This window comes from Rutilus rutilus, assembly GCF_951802725.1.
Source record: "Rutilus rutilus genome assembly, chromosome: 4".
Classification (NCBI taxonomy): domain Eukaryota; kingdom Metazoa; phylum Chordata; class Actinopteri; order Cypriniformes; family Leuciscidae; genus Rutilus; species Rutilus rutilus.
The window spans coordinates 43013522-43038512 of record NC_140212.1 but is presented as its reverse complement, the minus strand read 5'-3'; the positions used below and the strand labels follow the sequence as shown (position 1 = coordinate 43038512).

The following is a 24991-nucleotide window of genomic DNA, read 5'->3' as shown; positions in this document are numbered from 1 at the left end:
GTGCCTAGAGATTCCCACCCCTAATGCTTTATGGCTGCAATATAAGTTGCAGGATTCCACATCTACAGAAAGGCCTACAGAAGAGTCTGCACAGACAGAGGAGACATAGGCCTACAGGTGGGCAGTGTATAGCCAACGTCTCCTTTTTATTTGTTGCATGAGGCATGTGTCTAATATCTCTTGTTGCAGGCACTTGACCACTGGCTTTTCTTTACAAAGAACAATTGAAATAAAACTCAAGGAACTAAGCATATTTGTCTTTTATTAAACATTTAATGAAAAGTGTTTTTTTTTTTTTTTTGGCAATGTTGTGTAATATGGCACATGCAACAATGTCACAGGCCCTGTCAGGTGTGCAACCCTCAGACTTTTCAGACACTGAAATCTTCCCTTTAGTTAGCCAAAGTTAATTTCATTGTGTGCCCTTGTCCTGGCTAGAGCTGCATTGTAACTGGTTTGGGTCAAGGAATGGGGTCATAAAACACCTGTCTGCAGGAACATGTCATAATCACCTATGAAAAAATGCAGTTCTGTTAGGATCAGCATAAGTGTATGTAATACAGTGAGCTTGATATTTAATTGTGGAACTTTTCTTACCACTTTCAAATAATGTGCATAAATGTGAATCTCTGAAAATTCTTAAGTCATGCACAGATCCTGGCCATTTTGCTTTCACATTTGTGATATGGAAGATTTTAGTCACTGCCTTTTTTTTAATTGATATAATATTATTAATCTGGAATATTAAGAATCACAACAGTAACTGGGCTGCACATTTACATTGTGAACCCCCTTTCTGTTCACATAATCCCCTTCATTGAGGCCTTGATGGCAGTCTATAGCCTATAGTCTATACGCTGATTTCACGCAGCCGTTATTTTGAAATCGAAAGCGAGGCTCCGGTGGGAAGAAAACCGGAAGTGTCGCCTTTAATCATAGGAGAGTCATGAATGCGATGGCGTATTGTTGTGTTTAATGATGGTGTGTCAATTCTAAAACTGTACATACATTTCTTTCATACTTTAGACTATATACAGTGAAATTCATTTATAAATAATTTTTTTTTTTTTTATATAATTCAGAAGGTAAAAAAAGAAGCAGGAATGAACTATATACATATCCTATATTGGATATTAACATCCAAAAGAGTAAATCGCGGCAGCAGCTTCAGGTTGGTAGTCCAAAGGCATTGTTGTTTATCTTTACTTCCGGGGTTTTTCCCACCGGAGCCTCACTTTCGATTTCAAAATGGCGGCTGCGTGAAATCAGCGTATGGTACCAATCACGTTAGTGAAGCCTGAGTGACATATCTGTTATCGGCATGGTCATGATTGTATGATCTTCATAAATTATGATAGCCTATGTAACGTAAATGACTCTGGGTCAATGCGAATTAGCTCAAGAATATACGGAATTTGGGAAATATTACTAATCATAACTCATGGTCATAATTCATAAATCGCATATACATTACTTTAGCAATTTTCGGAAATACCTCGTTCTGTAACTGGTCTCGTAAATGTAAGACTATCACAGTTAAGAAGGAGTATCCCTGTTTACAAAACTCTAAGAAAGTTTTATCTTCTGGCCACGAACATCAAACTTTCTGAGTTTATGAATTAAAAACTACTCAAGGTAGTCTATAATATCGAGCTTGTAGCTTAGATCTTTGATTTCATTGACTTTATAAGGTGGGTTTTCAAACACAAAGACAGTTAAAAGTATAAATGGATTTTAATAAAAGTAAAACTAGAGATTATATGAGCTACAAATATAAACGTACGTAAAAATGCAAACAATAAAAACAAACAAACATTTAAACAAACAGGAACATGACGTGATCGGAATGAATGACATGAAAGAAAGAAAGAAAGAAAGAAAGAAAGAAAGAAAGAGAAGAGATAGAGGGTAACTTAAATTCACAGACCTAAGAGCTAGACACCTGAAATCAGCTTTTTAGAGAGAGATACTTGCAAGATTCTGTGCTCTTTCAGTGTGGTGCTGACAAGGGGGGGCGCGCATGTGCGCGTGTCCGGCTGGTTTGCGTCTAGCTTCGTCTTCCAGTGTCGTTTCACAAGACGAAGTAAAGGCTCACTTGAATTTAACGTTACCGAGAAAGTTCAGATCATTTCCCTTGTGGAGGGGAAAGGCTAGGAGGAACTTAGTTGCAAAAGAACGGCAGCTTCTACATGACGCGGGGCATGCGTCCCAGAGAGAGAGGGAGAGACCAAGGCCTGTCCCGCTGGTTCCGTTGGGAGGAGAAGCGCTGCGCGTGGAGGAGAGGAAGGTCAGAGCGAGAGAGCAAGAGTTGGGAGTGTTGAGAGAGAGAGTGTTGAGAGAGAGAGAGAGCGAGAAGAAGATGTCTCTTCTTTTTAAAAGACATCTGTTTACGCCCTCTTTTTGGGACAACAGCAAATCAGATCTTCTGATCTGAGGCGGGAAGAAAGTTTCTTTGTTCGTGAAGAAACGCCTACTTTGACTGTCATGTGAGAGATCGAAAATAGCATTCATATTTAGAAATATGGTATTTCCTGGAATAAATGCATATTATTGTACTTTGCAGTCAAGATTCGACTCCGACATGTTTTTCCCATTACATTGACACCTCGAATGACGTTTTTGCATGAAAGAAATACAGGGTACATAATTTCCTCATAATCACTAGCATAGTGATTTTGATTATCATAATAACGTTGCATAGGTACCTCAGACATAATCTGGCCAATTATACACACATAAAAATACATATCAAAAACATTGCTATTGGATCACATGTGTGGAAAATGTCTGCTTCAAAGTCCAGAGTGTGTTTGTGTGTGTGCGTTGGAATGTCACGAGTCTATAAAGTCACGGGGAGTTCACGCTGAACTGGGGGGATACCAGTCACACGGGCGCTGGTGAAATACCCCCGTAGGGAATAATTAACCAGAGCTGTCTTCCTAAGGACAAAGAAGATGTGTTCGACACCATCATGATTCACTTAATTTGAAACGCAGATGTCTGTATGTCATTGTTGCTACACCAAAAAAAAAAAAAAAAACTGCTTTAGCCTACAACATTGGGTCTTAAGTGGCTTGGAAATGCCACAAAAAAAAAAACCTAAAACTGTTTTTTAAACATAAAAGCGACAAAAAACGACAATCTCACGAATCACGAGAAAAAAATATATATCTCAGAAAGAAAGTGCACTATCGCGCTGCGCTGGACTTCCCGTATCAGCTCCGTTTATGAAGCCGGGATCTAATCCTGTTAACATGAAATAAGCCTGCTCCCGAGCAGGTTTTAATTTTGCGCACATGTTGCTATGACAGCAAGTCCAGGATGAGCGTTGAAGAACCAAACAATCCAAGATCAAGCCAAATCGTCAACAATCAAATCCAGCTAAGTGAGTTAGCGACGTACGAAGAACGGACCCCGGATTAGATTAGAATAATTGTGCTTATACTTTTACTGTAATGGCCTTCCCCTTTAATTTGTTTTGCTTTGCGTCACCACTAGATGGCGGAATACATTTATTGCATATAAGGGAAAGGAAACAGAGTAAGAGTATTGTCATGTTGTTCTTGAGCTAACCAGCTTGAGAAAATGGTTTAAGCTTTAAGCTTTAGTATCCCTTTGGCAAGCAGAGCGAGGTATGTTTAGTTTGTTTTCCCTGTATTTCTTTGGTACCATTTGTTGATTTCTTTGAACACGGTTTATTTTGTGTATGTTGTTTGAGTTTATTTTGCTTTGATATTTATGTATTGTTCCTTTGTTTTCTTTGTAGTTTTACGGTGCCACCGCGCTGTGATGCGATTGTTATGGTGCTATGAAGTCAATGTGTAAACACAGTGTTGTGATGCATGGAGAACGTTTGCAACAAAGAAACGAGACAATGAACACTTCAGCAATGAAGTTTATTGCATCTTAACAAAATAAATCGAAGGCACCCGTCAATAACTCTCTGCCTCTTTTCTACGAAGCTGAAGGGCCGCTACATTTACTGTTAAAGGGTTTACAGTATGAACATATGATTTTCGGTCCATATGTTTTAAATGTGTAACCTGACATTTAGCAATTTTACATGGCAATTTTTTTTTTTATTGAATAATACATTTTTAATGAATCCTGTGTGTGATAATTTCAGTTGAAACGTACACACAGATACACACTGTCACTCATCATGACTCAAACACATACTGATCTTACGGTCTGAGTATTCATTACACACATTTATTCTTACATGTTATTTCACTGACAGAAGTTCAGCTGTGTTATTAATGTAATGAAGAGAGAGTAAGAGACTCTATAACATCTCACTGTTACTGATTTATCATGCAGCTCAAAGCATTATGGGTAGAATCTCTCTACAGTCTGTTCTGATTCATCAACAGAGTTTCACTGATGGTGTATTATAAAGAGATAACAATCCAGGATAAACAGTAAACCCAGGATAGAGTGGTTGAGTGAATGTGGTCTGGACTGTGTGTATGAGGCTCATTGTGTCAGAGACGCTGTAGAAGGACAGAGTTCCTGCACTGTGATCCACATACACTCCTATTCTCCTGTGATCCACACACACTTCTGTCATACTGTGATACACACACACTCCTGTTCCACAGCTGATGGGCTTTCCAGGGAGTTTAGTCTTTATCTTATTGTGTTTGAATGAGTAACCGGAGGAAGAGCATAACAAACTCCAGGACTGATCATTATATCCAAACCGACACTCATTACTCCGTCCCTTTCTGCTGATGCTCTTATATGACACTGATATGCACACACATCTCCCACTCCACTCAATCTCCCAGTAACAGCGTCCACACACACTCTCTCTACACAACACCTGAGGCACATCAAATCTGTCTGGATGATCAGGATACGGCTGGGCTGTGCCAGTGTTAGTAATCACTCTGTTCTCCTCAGACAGACGGAGGTGTTTATTCACTGTGTTCGGATCCAGAGTGAACTGATGGGAATCTGATGGAGAGAAAACACATCAGAATCAGGAATTATGAATCCGGTTCACATCATGTTCACATCCCCCTGTTTAAGCACCTGCATCTCCTCTGTGTCGCCAGCTTTTTGCTCACTCTGCTGTTTGCTCGATTGCTGCTGCTTGTTGCTCTGTTTTATGATTATCACCGTTATTAGAGTCCTTGTACACTGTGTGTTAGATATTGTATACTGTGTGTTAGATATAGATACAGTACACTTCGAAAAAGAAACATTTTGGAGTGGAGTTTTGACTATATGTGACCCTGGACCACAAAACCAGTCACAAGGGTAAATTATTTGAAATTGCTGAATAAATAAGCTTTCCATTAATGTATGGTTTGTTAGGCTAGGACAATATTTTGGCGGAGATACAACTATTTGAAAATCTGCAATCTGAGGGTGCAAAAAAATCTCAACATTGAGAAAATTGCCTATAAAGTCCATTAATGGATCCCATTTTGCTGCATCCACTCACATAAATATATTTTTTTATATTTTTACGGTAGGAAAATTACAAAATATCTTCATGGAACATGAAGCAATGGTCTTGGACAATGGAAGATGTTTTTTTGACACCGAACCAAGATGGCGGTCATTAGCCGCGTCCTGCCAGAGGAGGCCAGAGAAGGACCAGCGTTCCACGGTGGCGTGCTTTGGCAGGGGTCTGGTGACAGAGGGGGATGAGTGTGGCGAGGCTTGTGAGCGGCGCACACTGTCATCCGGGACCTCTGGGGGCTCAGAGATTGTGTGTCAATTCTTTCTTTAACCACATTAGGGTGCTGCCCGCCCGTGGGCAAGGGAGTGGAGAACAAAAGATTCTCCCCGAACCTCCACCGGGGGAAGGAGTGGCCCTGCTACCACCTCCTGGAAAGAACTGAGTGCCATCTCTGGGCAGCCCGTCTCAGAAGCACCGCTTAGCCTGGCATTTAGCGGGGCGCGGGGCTGCGGCGCCTTCCTGCGGCTTTATCCACGACGCGGCCTGGATGAAGGCTGCTGTTGGGGCCGTGCGGGAGCCACGGGAGGGCTCGGCGGCGAGCAGGCTGAGGACTCTGTACTGACGGCAGGGTGGAGGCAACAGCGGGCCGTCAGGTCAGAATATGTTTTATTGCCTCAGTCTGCTTCTGGGCGGTCGAGAACTGTTGGGCAAAGTCCTCGACCGCACCGCCGAAGAGGCCAGCCTGGGATAGGGGCATCCCGCTCTGCATCCCTCATATCAGCCAGGTTGAGCCACAGGTGTCTCTCCTGGACCACGTTAGTGGACATCACCTGACCCAGGGAGTGTGCGGCCACTTTCGTCGCCCGGTGAGCGAGCTCATCAAAGAGCCCTGGGTCAGTCCTCCCCTCGTGCATGTCCCTGAGCATCTGGGCCTGGTAGACCTGCAGAGTGGCCATGGCATGCAAGGAGGCGGCTGCCTGCTCCAAGGCTCTAAAGGATTTCACCACCAGAGTAGACGAAAACCTACAGGCTTTGGAGGAGTGCTTTGGGTCACCACGGGAGGAAGCGCTCTGCAAACACAGTTGTATCGCGACAGAACGCTCCACCTGGGGAACCCCAGTGTACCCTTTGGCAACCGCCTGGTCGAGAGGTTACCACGTAACTCGTAGTGACTACGAAAGGGAACTTTAATTACATAGATTATCACAAACTGCAGCCAATCAGCAAGCAAGAAGCATTCACATTCATACTTTCCAACGGAGAACAAGAACAAGAAAAAAACATAGTGAAGTGTTAAATTGTGTCTCAATGCTAAACGCAGAAGTTGTTTTCACTGGAAGTTTGTCAGCTGCGCTACAAAAAGCTTAAAGAAACAGTAAACAGTCTTTGTTATGGAAATGATCTTTTCTGGCCACATTGGTGTAAACTGGCAGGTTGCACACTGTCTACACTGGATGCCAAATCACAGACAGTAAAAGCACACAGAACCCATTACAATCAGTGATTCTGTCTACACTGAACGTGCTATATTCTATTGCGCTACTGACTAATGCATTTGGAATATTCATGTTGTTAGAATGTTGCAGACCATTTTTTGTTGTTGTTAGAACACCCCCTTTTGAAAACATTGCTCCCCCCGATGTTCTCCGTTGAGAAATGCAAAAATACATGATCAACTCTAAATCTCTTCTGTCATGTTTTCTTTAGCCTTCTACAGGAAGAACATGAACACACTCAGTGAGATTTTCTGCTTGTTTTCTTAGTGACTTACATTGTAGGAAGTCGTTCCTGGTCCTGGGAACAATGTTGGTGAAAGTGACTGTGGAAATCAACAGACATGAAGAGTGTGATTACCATGTCAAGAGAAAATTATCCCTGCATCCATTCCTTAAGACATTTCTAATATGATCTTCTACATGATATGAGATGATGGAGGATTATTTCTGAGAGCAGAATCTCCAGGACTTTACCTCTGTCAGAGATCTTCTTCAGCTCCTCTTTGCAGAAATCCTCCAGTTTGTTTTTCAGCTGACGGACAGATTCTCTCACGCCATCAAAAGAGGAGAGAGAACTGAAGGGATTGTCATTGACGTCTGCAGATTGAGGAGGAGCTTTGAGAGACTGGAAACTCTACAGAAAACAGAAATCAGAGCTCATCACCTCCACACTTCATCAATAACCTGCACTACTGTCAGATTTGTGCGGCTCTTGTTGATATTTAGTAACTCTCAAACCAGCTCTTTCACAGCATCAGCTTCATTCTTCTCATATTCATTATATCATGTTAGAGCTAAGTTAAGCTAAGAGCTAAAACTCTTGGATGATCAAACAACTGGCAATAACATAAATGTAACAGATCAAGTCCAGCAATGGAGTCACATGGCAGAGTTGAGTAGATTTGATTAGGAAAAGCAGTTCAAATAGCACTTTCACAGCATCAACTTCCTGTTTGAGGAATTCACTGCCAAATTCATTGATCTGTTACCAGCAGATATTTATGAAAATTATTATAAAGGATTATCTGATTTTGGTAAACATTACCCACAATATGTAGTATAAGTAAAAAAATGTCAAAAGAAAGTAAAGAGATGATGGGAAATCTAGCTGGGTGAAGCTGGCACCATCAAGTTCATGTATTTCACATTGTTGTTTCCTAAGAGATTGAGATTGAGTCTGACTGATGATGATATAATAACCAAACACACAGATCAACACTTCAGTCAACGGCTCATTCTGCTGTCATGAAATGTTTCTCTATGAGTCTCTTGCTCAAGTCCACTATGATCCTGTTCTTCTAGATCTCTGTTACCTGCAGGAAATGGATGTGATCCTGTGTGTGTGAAAGCTGCTCCAGCTCAGCGTCTCTCCTCCTCAGATCATTGATCTCCTGCTCCAGTCGCTCCAGTCGTCCTTCAGCTCGACTCACTGCAGTCTTTTCCTGATCTCTGATCCGCTGTGTTGCCTCAGAGCGGCTTCTCTCAATGGAGCGGATGAGCTCAGTAAAGATCTTCTCACTGTCCTTCACTGCTGTCTGTGCAGAGCGCTGTTAGGACACACATCACAATCACACAGTGAGCTTCATTGAGTCCTGACTGAGACTTCTCAAACTTCTCTTCTTCTCCAGACTCACCTTATGAGACGCGACAGCCTTTCTTAGCTGCTGAAGATCTTTCTCTCTCTGCTGGATCCTCTGCTGGAACAACCTTTGCGTCTCCTTCAGCTGGTGCTAAAGGACAAACCAATGACAGGAGAAACATCACATTAATCATCAGGTAAACAGATATGAATCCAATATCGGTGAAGTGGTAAGACTGAGGGGTTAAAGATCTTACATGGTAAGTGAAAAAAGTGGAAAAAAGTGAAGTGACATGTGAAGGCTAAGTTTGGTAACCCATACTTTGAATTTGTCCTCTGCATTTAACCCATCCAAGTTAGTGCATACACATTAGGAGCAGCGAGTAGTGAACACAGTAGCAGTGGCCAGCCATTCTCTGTGGTAGCGATTGGGGCCTCAGTCATTTCCTGCCGGTACTGGAATCAAACCCCCAAACTTCAAGTTATCGTCTGACTCTCTAAACATTAGTCCCCGACTGCCCCCCTAAGGTTATTATAAAGTTATTATAGCTTCAATCATAAGTGCCAGCATTACTTCATCAGTGCCTAGTTTTAATACGACAGTTCACCCAGATGTAACGACTAAGACAATCAGACAAATACCTATTTGTTCCATTTAACAAATAAGCTTTAAAGCCCAGTCTTAGGAATGAAATATCCCACCAAAAAAGGCAAGAGAGCAGAAAAGGTCTCAGTCACCAGGGCGACCATCAGATAAGATGGTTTTATTGCTGTTAAAAATGTGGTCAAGACTGAGGCCATAGGAAAGACCTACAGCCCTTAAAACAGACTTTCCTGCATTCAGTTGTAGACAAACTGATCTATAAATGAACATTGTGTCTGATAATTGTATGTCTTGTATACTGTCTCTTGCATTTATATTTATTTTATGCATGCTTTATAAGAGAACTACTATCTCTTATATATCGTGTCTCCTATCTAATTACTCCTCATTTAATGACTCACACTTTAGTGTACATCTCCTTATCATATAATGCAGTGTGTGTTTGTTATATCTATCTGAGTATAAATGGACACAAACGGCAAGGCCTATGTTCTAACCACACTTGAGACTGAGTCATAAATCCTCCCAACAGAAGAATTTCCCACTTGGATATTACACCTTTCTTATTGGTCGAGCCAACCCTGAGAGGTGGGACCTTTCTCAGGCTTTAAATTGCCGCTACACAAGCCCTTCCCTGTCTTGGCCTTCTCGGTACGTTCGCGAAGCTGTCCTGCATGGCCTCACCATGCCCCAGGGCAGCAGGCCTTGACCCACAACCAGCCATGTGCTCATTCAGGAGAGAGAGGACCCTCTCAACCACAAAAGAATCAAGGACAACATTAGGAGTTTGGCACAATTTCTTCATTCATTGCTGAAGTAGTTCATCGCAAATCCAACCATCAACTCTTCCAACTTCCTCCCTTCTCCTGGTTGCTCTGCGTGTCCTCTCCGGCCCAGGGCTGGCAGGCCACAATCTGCACTCCAGCCAAACAAACCATGCAAGTTCCATGGATGAAAGTCTTTGTCTGAAGCTGGTTTTGCCATCGAATCGGGACCGAAACTTTGCCGCAAAACTTAACTTAGAACCGAGACTCACAACGGAAAAGAAAGGAAAACTTAGAAAAGAAAGAGAACTGAGATGAGATGTAGTTAGATGGCTTGAATGAAGCTGTTGAACCCGTTCTTCTGATCTTGATTTGGGTTCCTTGTCTCCACGCGTCTACATGGTTACTTTTTCTTGAGAGAGAGAGCACACGAGAGAGCTTTGTTCTCGGGTCTTAAGATTTTAAACTCAAAAGTTTGTCCCACCTCCGGAAGAGATTTGACCAATTAGACACTGGCTTTATTTAGGAGGCGGCGTACTCTTCACTTCTTACCATAAATCATTGCTTATCTGGGATCTCCTTACTAGCAGAGAGAATAGAGGCCACAGTTTAGACATTATTACTATTATAAGAATACAAAACATTTTACACAGATTTCAATCAAGCCATCTTTTGAATTAAGAACATACGATCGTACTGACAGGAAACACGACACACTTTCATTCAAACATCTAATAGTTATAACAAATCATGACTTATATATGGGATCTAAGCATATTAGACACACACATAAATGGCAAACACAATATAGAATTATGTAGTTGCATGATGTTTGATTATAAGTCCATCGAGAATTGTTCTGGGATGATTCTATGTATTGTTAGGTAAAATCTCAGTTCTCTGTGGTTTGAAGTGATTTCAAAACTCTGGGTCATTCAGAGGTTCTTAAGGAGACTGGGGTCTGTTTTGTGTCTGTGTGGAGTCCAGCAGCTTCCCTGCTGTTATCTTGATCGAGCGCCGAGCTTTTGCCATCTCTGAACCAATCAGTCTTTGGAAACAATCTAACATTGACACGTTCTTCCTTTAGTTCTCTTTGAAGCTTGCATGGCCATAAAGTTCTTAGCTGGGGGTTTTGTTGGTTAGCGGAGACTGGCTGGCTGGAGCCTGATTTTATGACTCTGGATTGGTGATTTGGGGTCTGGCATGTTGAGTTCTGTGTGGAATTATGTTTGAACAAATCACCTGGAAGATTCATTTGTATTTGCTTTGCACTCAATCCTACACTAGAGTTTAATAAATGGAACCTTATTGTAAAGTTTTACCGATTTGTTTTACACCGATTCAGTGTTGGACAGATCAGTTGTTTTAACCATTCATTAAATGGAATCGGTTCAAAGGAGTCATTAGTTCGCGAATCGGACGTGTCATTAGCGGACTTGTACGCGTTGTGTGATTATCCCGGCAGTCATACTGGACATCGCACAAGATTTGTCAACACAGAAAACGTTTCATCATTGGATAGGTTTTGTTTTGTTTATTGAAAGTATTTTTATGTCAGCTGAATGGGCGGGACGCTTTTCAGAGAAGATAAAGCAACGTAAAAAAGTTTTTATTTATTTATTTATTTTTGCACAATTCACACCCAGCGGTAATTCAGGAAAACAATATCCGAATGTTCCATGTGAAACTTCGGTCTTCCGATCTTTTACCATCGTGATTTTGATTAATATGCGCGAGGGAGCGAGAGAGCAAGGCAGTTTGAAGACGCGCACGTGCGACCGGGCCCCCCTCCCCCTCTCTCTCTCTCTCTCTCTCTCTCTCTACTCGTTCTTTCAGTAAAATGCGCCCCTACCGCAAGCGCAGTAATCATCTTCACTCACCGATCAAATAAGGCGTTGGCGAGACAAAAATTCGTTTGTGAGAGAGACGCGTGAGTGACAGAGAGACGGAGGCAGAGCAGGGAAAGAAAATGCAGCTGAACGAATATGCTGCGTGTTTTAAATAGCATAAAAAAATTTTTTTAGAACGAAACGCAATATGTGGCGGCCGGTGTTGATTCTGTGGCGCACCGCCATGAATTAGTCTATGTGTGGGAAACACTGGCGTGGCCAGCCACTGGGAAGGAACGATCTCATCATTCGATTCCTGAGAGGAGCTAGGAGATTAAATCCTCCCCGGCCCCCTCTGGTTCCGGTCTGGGACCTCTCCACGGTCCTGGACGCTATGAAGGGCGGCCCCTTCGAACCACTACAGTCCGTGGATTTGCAGTATCTTTCATTTAAGACCGATTTCCTCATGGCTCTCGCCTCAGTCAAGCGAGTGGGTGACCTGCATGCGCTCTCTGTGAGTGCTACGTGCATCGAGTTTGGGCCTAACGACTCTAAAGTCATTCTCAAACCGAGACACGGCTATGTCCCCAAAGTGCTTTCCACTCTGTTCAGAGCACAAGTCATTTCACTGTCAGCCCTCCCAAGATCTGATAGTGAGGACGATGTGAACCTCCTCTGCCCGGTCAGGGTGCTGAGAATATATGTTGAACGGTCTGCTGCTTTCAGGCAGTCAGAGCAGCTCTTTGTTTCTTTTGGTGGCCGCACTAAAGGGCTAGCCACGTCGAAACAGAGCCTCTCCAGGTGGATAGTTGACGCTATCGCTCTGGCTTATAAGTCTAAGGGCCTTTGCTGTCCCCTGGGCATCATTCCACAAGAGTTGGGGATACTTAATTTAATTAATCAATCAACAATACTATTGATCAGCATTACCAAACGTGGACGTTTTACACTAGAAACAAACTGATGTACTATTTTATTTAATACTGTGAAGCTGCTTTGATACAATCTGTATTGTGAATATATATATAAATAAAGTTGACTTGACTTGACTTGACAAGAGGCATGGCCTTTTCATGGGCATGGTCCAGTGGAGTTTCACTCCAGGACATTTGTATGGCGGCAGGCTGGGCCTCTCCGTCTACATTTATAAGGTTTTATAACCTGGAAGTTCCTGCCTTGCAGGCTTAGCTGTTGTCAGTCTAAGTGTAATATCCACTGCTCCGCCCGACTCAGCGCTGCGCAGACTGTATATTATAAGCGTGCTGCCAGCACGGGTCTAAGACCAACAGATCAGGCTGACTGAGGTCCCTCCTGACTGTAATCCTACACTCACATCTGTCTTTCTGGCTCAGATGTCCCACTGACTGAAAAAAAAAAAAAAAAAAAAGAAGAAGAAAAGAGTTATTAAACCATTCTTCTATGCAGTTCAGGCTGACTGATGTCGATCCTGACTGTTATACTGTGCTAAGCACCCATTCCTTATTCAGGGATGGTTATATTATATTCTCAGGCCCACGTCCCGTTGGCCTGGATTTTACCCACTATTATGTGTACCCCGGGCACTTGCCCTTGGGAATGTATGTGTGGACATTACTAAGCACGCACAGCGTTTTACATTGGGTTCCCGTAGCGTAAGCTAACTTACGCAACACGAGAGTACTCTCGTAAGAGAACGCTCTCGGTTACTAACGTAACCTCGGTTCTCTCTAGATGAGGGAACAAGTGTTGTGTAACCCTGCCGTGCTTGTGCTACGTTCTGGTTTCGCTTCATTGATGAAAAACCAAAGAACAACCTATCTGTCTCAGCTTATATAGGCATAGCCACGCCCATTCTGGCAGGACGTGACATGCACGGGCGCCCGCGCCCTCATAGAGCAGTCCCTTGATAGGTTGCAGCAGAGCAACCAATAGGCGCGCGAGCCATCGAACCTAGGTCTGCTTGTGCAGCAATGCGTTTTTAAATGAATGCAAAAATTAAGGATAACTTTTTGGCTGCAGTATTCTCGAGAAAAGGGATTTTCCCGTAGCGTAAGATAGCTTACGCAACACTCGTTCCCTCATCTAGAGAGAACCGAGGTTACGTTAGTAACCGAGAGCGTTTTGAATAACATGAGTAAACGATGAAAATATATATATATTTTTTTTTTACTACTGAACTACTGGTTTAAAAGGGAACTGTCATCCGCCCCGCGCTCCTCTCCCCTTTCCCCTTCTCAAACAGCTTCTGTGCACAGCATCTTCTCAGCAAGCAAATTTGCCAATTCCCCACACAGTGAAATGATAGATAATAGAAAACTGCTTTGTGGCGCAGAATTTTTTTTTTTTTTTTTTACTGCTCGTGCCGGAGGTGCCACCCCCCAAAAAATGCCGCCCCGGGAGATTGCCAGGTTTGCTCGTGCCAGAAAACGCTACTGAGTCCTCCACCTCCGCATCGCCATTGATGTTTTCTTTATTTTAAGGTACGTTACATTTCAGACACAAACGTTAAGCAGTAGACCAATCACAACAGACTGGACCAGCTGACCAATCAGACAGACAGCGATTTTCAGAAGGCAGGTTTTAAAGAATCTAAAACAGTGTTCAAACAGAGGGTGAAAACAAACATTAAATGCTGTAAATGTATTCTAGTAGACCCCGCAAACAACATTATGAACCTGTAAATAAGCATAATGGGACCTCTTTAAGTTCATACCTGTTTCTCTGTCCTCTGAGCTGCAGCTGATACAGTTTCGTGGTTTTTATGTTCATCCATCATACATAACAGGCATATACACTTCTGATCAGTGCGGCAGAAAACCTCGAGGATCTTGTCGTGTTTCTGGCAGATCATCTCCTGCAGTCGTCCAGTGGCATCAGTCAGATTGTGTCTCTTTCTTTTAAACAAACTCTCATGTTGTTCAAGGTGATTCAGACAGTAAGAGTTCAGACACCCCAGACAGGACTTGACGGCTTTGCGTTTTCTTCCATTACAGACGTCACACTGCACATCTCCAGCTCCAGCATAACAGTCAGCAGGAAGTTTAGTCTTCTTCAGTTTGTCCACCACTTCAGCCAGAATGGTGTTTTTAGCTAAAGCAGGTCTTCTTCTGAAGGTCTGTCTGCACTGAGGACAGCTGTAGACTCTCATCTGATCCTCCTGATCCCAGCAGCCTGTAATACAGATCTTACAGTAACTGTGTCCACAGGGAATGGCCACTGGATCCTTCAGGAGATCCAGACACACTGAACACAGGAACTCATCCTGAGAAAACCTCGCTTCTGCCATTTTACTGCATAAATACAGATACAAACACACAACAGCTCAACTACAGTTAAGTTTCTCTTTCCCTGAACTGAAACTGTTTCTTGTTTCCTGCTTCTGTGTTTGAGTGCCGTGTGCAAAACAGATGTGCCTGTAAAGCAGTGTGACGAGGCATGATGGTAATATCGGTCCTGTACAAGAAAATGATGGCTTAGTCACAATAGCACTTCAGTGCAATGTTTTTTATTGACAGTCTTTCTGATACAGTAGTCCCAAAAGTGTGCAATAAATATTAACAAAGTGAGGGAAAAAAACATGTATGTATGTATGTATGTATGTATGTATGTATATATATATATATATATATATTAGCGCATGGCTGAAAAAAATTCCTTCCACACAGAAAGAAAACACTTTTTAAACCACTCTCAGAAACATCACGTTTTACTCACTCCTACTCAACCCAGCCTGACTTTGTGATGGGTTGATCATGAACGATTCATTGATTTTGAACGAATCTTTAATGACTCGGGAACAACGAGTTGTCTCAGAGAGTGATTCATTAATTTTGTGTTGACCGCACATGCCCAACATCCCATAGGTTCACCTTCGACGCCTTCGGGTCTGAGTCTTTCGTTCTTTTGTCACGTGAAATGACATCTGAATTGGATACAGAAATGAATTAATAATTCCTAACCTTCCTTACAAACAAATGCAATAAATACAGTTGCATGATGCATGATGGTTCTTTTCCATAACTTGTGAGGACGAGAAGACTCGAGAGGTGAATTAATAATTTCAGTATTCAGTACAGACTGCATAACTTTAACCTATGGGGCTGTGATGTGATGAACGAAGGACTCTGATTGGGTGGTGAGGTGAACTAACTGACTGCATATCCTGAAGACCCAGCTAAGCAATGAATTAATTGTTGCTGTTTCTCTTAAGTCATCCATTTTATTATATTCTATGATTAATTGTATTAAAAGCTCTTTATGTTTTAAAGTCACAACACCATTTTTTAATTAAATAAATAAATACAATTGCATGTAAACTGAAAGATGTTGTTTAGTGACTTTTCGATTAAAAACCATATTAATTGCAGCTCTTCATGGTTTCTGATTGAAAGGAGTAAATTAAAAAGACAATTAACTGACATATAATCCTGCTGTACATGATTTAAAATTTTCTTCTACGTTGATTCAATGTTCAATAAGTGATGTTCAAGAAGTGATTTAGGTGGAACAAATATTGATTTTATGTCCTTCTTGATCTACTGTATTTTTCATTGTTGAAATCAAATTATTTGAGTTGAAATAGCAAACCTGACGAAAAATGTTAATGTTCATTTTCAACATTGATTCAACATTGATTCGGTGTTGGTCTGCTATCTGGGAAAGTATTGTTCGTGTCACATGTTGTTTGTGGTTCATGCTCATACTCAAGTCAAGTCACCTTTATTTATAAAGTGCTTTTTACAATACAGATTGTTTCAAAGCAGCTTTATAAAGTGTTAGAATATCTAATATCTAATTTAACCATCCTCGCCTGCATGTCTACATAGCATAGTCTCAGTATAGTCTGTAGCATGCCGTAGGCCTTTAATCTATTCTGTAGGAATGCACCCCACATCTGTGGTTTATTGGGGAGGACCTCCATGTTTGGATGGAGGACAGGACTCAAAGCTCCATATTCTTTGTATGGGAAAGGTTTTGCTGGATCCCAATGTATGTGTGGTGGAATAGCCAGAAACTGACCAAATATGGACTTGTTATACAATGTTTTTCTATATGATGTAATGTATGTTCTCATTGGCCATTCTGTGTTACTCCCCTCATATTCTTCTTATATATTCTGAAATAATGGTTAATAAACTTGAGCTAGGTATCTTTCCTGGAGCTCCCTCAGCTGAGTCTTATTTATTCAAATGCTAATGGCTTATAAAGCTGAAATGAGGCACGAATAAGGAAATCCAATCGCTTACTCAGAGATAACAGGAAAATAATGCAACACAGTTTGTTTCCAGAGGAAAATAGCATCACCGTCCAGCTTAAGTTCAGTGATGTTTCAGTTTTGTTGTAAAAATGTTCATTTATAATATATATAGCCGCTCTGGAGTAAACCGTGATGTCATCGTCCAGCTCAGTTCAGTTCTCATATAATGGTGTCAATGCAGGCAGATCAATAATATTGTTGAATATTAAATTAAATGTCCCTGGAGTCCTATCATCATGCAGATTTTGACTACATGCTCTGAGTAGTACTGTACAGTAAAGTAAGAAAAATATTTCCCATTCCCTGAAAATGAACATTTCTTAGAATGAAAAAATAATACTCAGCATTCGCTGGACAAACAGGTTGGTTGATTGTGGTATTAATTTTGCTACATCCCGTTAATTCTATTAAAGGTGGGGTATGTGATTTTCTTTTTTGTCCATTTTTTCTAAATCACTTGAAATCCTATTCCTAACCCACTTACAGCCACTGAGTTAGAAGCACTGAAATGAAAATTAAGCAATCTGTGGAACGGGCAGGACTCGAAAAACTCCAGCCAATCATTACCAAGACCACCTAGAATCATTGGACAGTAAGTTCGTCAATCAAACGGTCGTACCATACCCCCCTGCCCCTCGCGCAAATCAGGACCAGTGTTGGAGGAAAGAAGGTAGGACCATTTGAGTTGTGTATTTTCAAAATCTACCGGCCGTTTTGCAGATCACATACCCCACCTTTAACTGATCCAAATATTTATAATTAGTTATAACGAGTTTTAATTAAAGATTCATATTTACCTTGAGCTTATTTGCCACAAACCTGAAAATGGCTGCTCAACATTCAATCCAATCCATTCAATCTGACAGAGGATTTAGAGATAAATGGCCAATAATCTGCAAATCCAGGTGTGTGAATCTTATTGAATCATACCAAAAAACACAAGGCTGTATTCGATGCAGAAAGGCGCTTCAACAAAGTACTGAGTTAAGGATATGAATACTTATGTCAGTGGCTTTTGATGGGTAAAGGGTAAAAAAAGAAAGAAAAATAATCCAAAGCATTTTAGCAAAAGGCCTAAAATGTCAAGGTCTATTAAATCAAATATATGACTGACAACTCAATATTATAAACTATAGCAAAGGAGATTGTCAGCATACCGTGAAACTCCCATAATTTGTATGGCCCAAACCTCATTATATGAATAATCACATCAATATACAGTATTATTCCAAGGTTGTCCAGTTGTCAGATCTTGTATGAAACGCATCCTACTCACATAATACATATTAAACAATTTTCAACCAATTTGTGACCTCAACCTGGCAACCTACAACCCAGTTGCGCTGTTGATATCTACACAGGAGACAGGGGAATTTGAATCAAGAGTCAGTACTAGAAATGGCATTAAAAGTCTCAGGTGGTGCTATGGCGAAAAAAACTAAATATAGCTGCAAATTTAACAATATATGGACGGAGAAATTTAATTTCTTATCTCCAAGCCGCATCGACAATTCCTTTTGCAAAGTGTGTCGCACTGATTTTAGTATCGGACACGGTGGGGGAAATGATGTAATGCAGCACAATAAATCACAATGGCACTGCGGGGGCACAAGTAGTAACTATACTACAGCAAATGTCAAAAAATGATTGATTGACAGGTGACCTTTGACCTTAGGGTTACCCCGCCCCCTCCGGTATAGGGGATCAAAGGGTTAACCTTTGCCTTTCCTAGCCATCGATCATCTGGTTTGACCAATAACCACAATGTTTAAAATGAATAGGATTCTTATGATAACATGACACGTAAATACTCCAGCGGCTGTACCTGGTTGACCTGTCAGGTGGCTGTATTGCACCCGCTGACACCTATCAAATAAGAAGACGACGCAGCGCGCGCCCGCGTAGCTACTATGAGAAGGATGTCGTCTGAGCGAGAGAGTGAAACACTCTGTCCACACCCGAAAAAATTATGGGAGTTCTTCGGCTTCAAATAAAACATCTCCTTAAAGGGGTTCGCACACCGGACGGGAAGCACACGTTTTTAAAATTCGAACACATTATTTTCTATGAGTGTACACACCGGCGGTGCCATTCGGTGTCTGTCCGTGGCGCCCAGCAACGGCTCAAAATCCGTCCGCGACACAGAGCACCATTTAGACGTGGGATGAATATAGTATCAAAATGATTAACACGCGCAAGCACAATTATTAATGAACTTGATTAATGTTGCAGATATGTTTTACTATCCACAACCAAATCCCTTTCAACTTGCGTGTGCAAAATTCAGAATTGAATGAATGTGTAGCAATTTGTACAAATAAAGACATTTTTGTGAATACAAATGTTTTCTTTTGTATTAGTGTATCATAATTTGCACATGCAACAAAGGAGATATGCATGTGTGGACAGTGTTGGGGTAGTTACTTTAGTAAAAGTAATTAGTTACTAGTTCTTTAAATTGTAATGAGATTACTTTACTAGTTACTGCATTTGAACTTATTACTTTACTTTCCCGTTTCTTAATTTACCGTGTAGATACATGGACAAACATCATAGCCCTATCATAACTTAGCTTGTCCGCATAGTGTTTATAAATGTAGCCTATACAAAATGGCATCTAAAACCATATGAAAGAACAATATCCCTGTCTGCAAAAAGAAATATGCCTCACTGTAAAATCCACAAACAACAGGATAAAGGACAAATGTCCACGGTGGTAGACACATAATCAGGGCTCGACTGGGGCAAAAAAATCGGTCCTGGCATTTTGGCCATAATAATAATAGCACAGTAATAGCCATATATTGTAAAACAAATGCACTGAAAAATAAAGGAAACTTTCATAATTAGTTTTGTACTAATTTCTGTACTTGAAAGAGATAAGCACATGATCTTTTATTTTGATGGAAACTGCATCAAGCTTTTATTTTGGCGGAAAACATGGTTTACAAACGCGTCTCATTAAATTTCTAGAGAATTGCGGTAATCGTCAACTATGCAGATGTGGAAATAATGCGTAACTGGGTAATGGGTTCCTACACTCATGACATAGCCTAAATGTTTTGAAAGTAGTTCTGCTTACCGCAGGCTTTGCACTCACTCATCTCTCTCCTGATCCTCCTCACTATCCTCCTCATCAGCCACTGGAGCTGATGAAGGTCCTGCTGCTGCAGAAAACATATATTTTTAAACATTTTACAGCGTCTGCTTGAAGGGCCTGTATCCACTTTCACGCTATTTCTCTGCACATTCCTTGCGTTTCTTCTCCATCTCTCAGACTATTTTGACAGATACACACTGACACACTGCATGCTCGCTCAAAGCCCAAAGGGGGAGGTGTTTAAAGATGTGATTGGACCAGCCCAGTGTCAATCAAGAAAAGATCCAATGGGCCAATCTGTGTTTTATGGGCCGGTCAGCTGTCAGGACAAAAAAAACTTTTTTTTTTAAGACAAGTCAAGTTATCTTAATTTATGTAGCGCTTTTAACGATGTAGATTGTTTCAAAGCGGCTTTACAGTAATAAACGGATAATTTAAGGTAACAGAGATTGATTTGTCTTTATAGTGGTTCTTGAATTAAGATATTTTCCAGCTAAAGTTAGTTTTGATTGATTCACTTCCGTCGCAAGGATCATTAGTTATTAAATTAGAGGCCGCTAAGACGACACCGTTCTCTCTACACAGACTTTAAACGCGAACCTGTGAGAAACGCTGATGGCGCTCACGTGCGCATCAAGAATGAATTCTATAGTTATGCGCATTTGAATATGTGCACAGGTTTGTAATTCCCTACAAACCAAGCCTTAAACTACTTGTCTGGCCTTAACATTTTTAAACAGAATTTTATATCACTTCGGGGTAGATACGCGAAACCGAAATTATCCCGACAACGCTTTATCTGTAGAGTGGTAAAGGGATCCTTCACAGGGATCCTTTAACTAATGTATTACACCGGCACTTAACCCAGCGCCGTCAATTAAGCAAAACAAAATGAATGGGCCGCCGATGTACTGTACAAGTTTTATGGGCCGTTAAGACCAAAAAAATTAAAAAGAAAAAAAGTATGAGATGTATCGGCCCAAAAAGACACGCGTGCATTCATTGACGTCTTCTCTGAGTCAATCTCATGTGATCCATATGGATTTTGAGACTTTATTTTCGCTGTTTTTAAGCATTTCACAACCCACACACAAACAACTACAAATAAATAGGCCTGGTGCTAATTATTAATGTGTGCACAACTCCCATCTATTTGACAAATCCACAAATGTGTCACTACATTTAAACTAATACAATACAACTTGTGTGTGCAAAATCCAGAATCACATGAATGTGCAGCATTTTGTACAAACAGAGACATAGTTGTTAATACAAAACCTCGATTTTGTATTAATGTAGGTTGTGCGTGCGCACTAGACAGCACGCCAGAATACAGTTCTCTTTCGCGCTTGAACAATATCTCCATACAAATATCTTCATCTCCATTCGTCGAGTATCTTCATAACATAAGAGCAGTCTTATGATGAACGTAAAGAGTTGACTCGAGAGAATGAGGCGCGTGTGAGATCCGCGTCAGCAGCGGCTGGTCTTAAAGGGACAGTACACAGTAGCCACTAATTATCTCTTTCGTTAAAGTTAATCAAAGAAGAAAGGAAACAGAGAAAAACACTCACTGCTCTTGACTAAGATTCTTTTACTAAGAATAAAAATCTCTGGCTTATTGATCATTATAGGTGTTATTAATCATTTAGTTGTTGTTGAGTTGAGAAATACACATTTCAGCATTATCACTAATCTGTGTGTGCATTTTCCTTGAGAATCAAAGTTTTGTCAAACTCCACAAGCTAGCCACCACTCCGACCATATAAACTGTATAAATCATGACTCGTCTCCGACGATATCACAGATCGATAATAATGCATTTACTAGCTGCTAATTAAACCACAGCAGGTCTGTAAACAGATTCCAATGTCCCTCTCTACTCACCCTGAAGCTAGCTGATGTTCATCGTCTCAGGGCACATTGCTGATGCAGAGAGAGTTCACTTATTTTTTTCTTTTTTTTTTCTACGTTTCTTCATTCGGATCCATTTGCGATCCATTCCATTCTGAATAAACAGACAACGCAGTTTACATGCTTCATCCTTGTTGCATTATTCATTAAGATAATAATTAATAAATGCATGGACAATTAGGCTATCTGTTAACTTGATAAATGTTGCAGATATGTTTTACTATGCACAAACAAATGCCTTTCAACTTATGTGTACAAAATTCAGAAGTAAATGAATGTCCAGCAATTTGTACAAATAGAGAGTCTGTAGGCCTACTATACGTGTTGTAGCCATTAAATAAGCTCATTTAGTTTCATATTTGTTAAAATATTATAATGGTGTTTCATCTATATTGAATATAAAAAAGTGAAGAGCATGAGTAAGATAGGATGAGCAATATATCGAGAGACATGGAGTGGGTCAGACATGATTTTGACCACTTCATTAAGTTTTGTTTTGTAGAAAACCTTTCTTTAAAGTGAATTTCGTTTTGTATAAATTTTATCTTAATTTTAATAATTTTTTCATCAACGAATTGCCTGTATTTAATAAATAAGAAACAAATATAGCAGACAATATAATCATGGAGGGGCCGGCGCCGTGGTCACTTCCATTGCACGTGAACTGGAGCGCATCTCATCCTAACTTAACCGAAACTCTATGCCTTACAGACATGAGAAATATAGAACGCTTGAAATGTCTTTAAACGAAACAATTCAAAACGAAAAGAAATAGGCTACTCTCATGTAATCCATGATGTGCATTTCTCTCTATAGGCGCGTTCACTACGAATATGGCGATCGTCAACTTCATCTTTGCAGCCGATACTGTTTATTAATAAAAATCAATGCACGCACGTCACCGGATTTACAAATGCACATCTTGCTTGTTGCACGCACACATATTATGTACATATTACGAAATAACGAGATATTATGTTGAAATTATTAATTATTAATTATCATCATTATTAATAATAATACATCTATAAGAATATTTGATTGAATGCTGAATGTTGTGCTTGTTCAATTGAATAAAATTAATACTTTAATTGTGATAATTAAAATAATTGAATATTAAGTGGCCCTTGTTTGGTTTTTTTTTTTTTTTTTTTTTTACTTTATTTTTATTCTTTTTCCTTTTGAAATTGCACAAAACAAAAACAACAACGACAAAACAGAAACAAAATAGCCATAACAACATACAATCACATCTAAACAACACAGAACAATCGTTTGGTCACTTATACATTCTTACATTAAACAAAATTGATGAAAGTATACATGTCAGATGATACATTGATCAATAAACATGTCATGAATTAGTAAACACAATCCATTTTTCCCAATACTGCAAATACTTATCCATCTGTAGGTTTAAAGCAAAAGTCATCCTCTCCATATTCTGGACAATGGTTATAATATCCAGCCATTCAGCCTTTGTTGGGGGTTCAAATTGTAGCCACTTTCGTGTTACAGCTTTCTTGCTGGTTGCTAATAATATCTTTATAAGGTACTTGTCTTTCCCTTGTTTGCTTTTTATTAATACTATTTATATATAATATATCTAGCACCCCCTCAGCACCTGCGTTAAAAAATTCTCTGGCGCCGCCCTGGTTATAACGGCCCACGTATTAAAAAATGGTCGGGTTTAAATCGGGCCTGGGTTCATAATTACAGTTAATGTGTAGGGCTGGCGTGTAGTGGTAGTCAGATACCCATGCCATTAAATTTACTCATTTTCGTGTGTATATAGGACCTGCAGCTGCAGCTGCCTATATACCTTCGCAGGTCCTACCATGCCAGTGACGTCATCGGAATTGCCAGCGTTCTTATACTAACAAACGCAATTTTTGAGTTGCTTAAAAAAAGAGCTATATTGATATTTTTAATTCAAATTTTTTGTGTAATTTACTTTTAATTGTCATAAACAACGCGTTATCAACGTTGATTCTTTCAGTTCAGTTAATCTTTAATGGACAGCATGGTTGTAACTGGTGTTATCAAAAGGGTGAAGTTGTAGAAAAGGGTAATGGGTTTACAAGGGTGTATCCTTTGCAGTCAATGGAGCCAGAGCTGAGATCACACAAAAGACACACTAAAGATGCTCAGCAAGCTGTTGATTCTGGAACATGCATACATGGTGTAAAAGGTCCATCTCCTCTAATGCTGCTGATGTTTTTTAACATGGTTTCTGGATTTGCATATGATTACATGCATGGCATATTACATTATTACAAACAACAGTCATTGTTTGATTGTTCACAGGTGTCCCTTGTCTAATCGTTAGTCTTGTGTATTTAAGCCCTTGTTGAATGTTACATGTCGATGTTCCAGTTTCCAGCCTTTGTTTTAAGTTTGATCTTGTTTTTGTAATTAAAGTTGCATTTGGAAAGAGAAATCGAGCAAATTGAAAGAAGGTTACTTGCCATTAAACCACCTAAAAGTATAACAAGACCACCCCGTTCAATTTCTTTGTGTAAATATTGGAAAGCTTCAGAATACAGACAATTTCTCTTATTTTACAGCCTTCCCTGTTTGTTTGGCATTTTACCCAGAAGATATCTTGACCATTTACTACTTCTAGTACAGGCTACAAACATTCTCCTTTAAGATTCAGTTTCCCCCACAACATTGACAAAGCTGATGGCCTTTTAATAGCATTTGTGGGCCGTTTTGAGTGTCTGTATGCTAAGTGTCATGTGTCTTATAATGTCCACATACACATACGTAAAAAATTGGGGTCCTTTATGGAGTCACAGTATTTTCTTATATGAGTCCCAGTATGGACACCTTCAGAAACTCTTTCATGGCACACAAGCTGTAGCAGAACAAATTGTTAACATGTTTAACCTTTACCAGCATGTTCCACGACTCATTGCTGCTGTATTCAATGATGAACAAACACAGCAAAGCAAAAGCTTTGTTGAAAAAATGTTGGGAGGCACCAAGATTGTGGCAAAGGGTGCTTCTCAATTCTTATTTGTGCATCCTCGTTTCCTTTCCTCGCATCTCAG

At 40.4% G+C, this 24991-nt stretch overlaps 1 protein-coding gene across 1 annotated transcript; it reads right to left on the bottom strand.

Annotated features, from left to right (window-relative positions):
- Positions 1–3769: 3769 nt before the first annotated feature.
- LOC311289276 (tripartite motif-containing protein 16-like) lies at positions 3770–15019 on the bottom strand. The gene is made up of 6 exons (XM_084407116.1): positions 14378–15019; positions 8544–8639; positions 8223–8456; positions 7384–7543; positions 7185–7232; positions 3770–4959 (listed from the first exon to the last, which is right to left on the bottom strand). Exons 1-6 carry the CDS (start codon positions 14948–14950, stop codon positions 4367–4369), a joined length of 1704 nt encoding a protein of 567 aa, XP_084263242.1. The 5' UTR covers positions 14951–15019; the 3' UTR covers positions 3770–4366.
- Positions 15020–24991: the final 9972 nt, after the last annotated feature.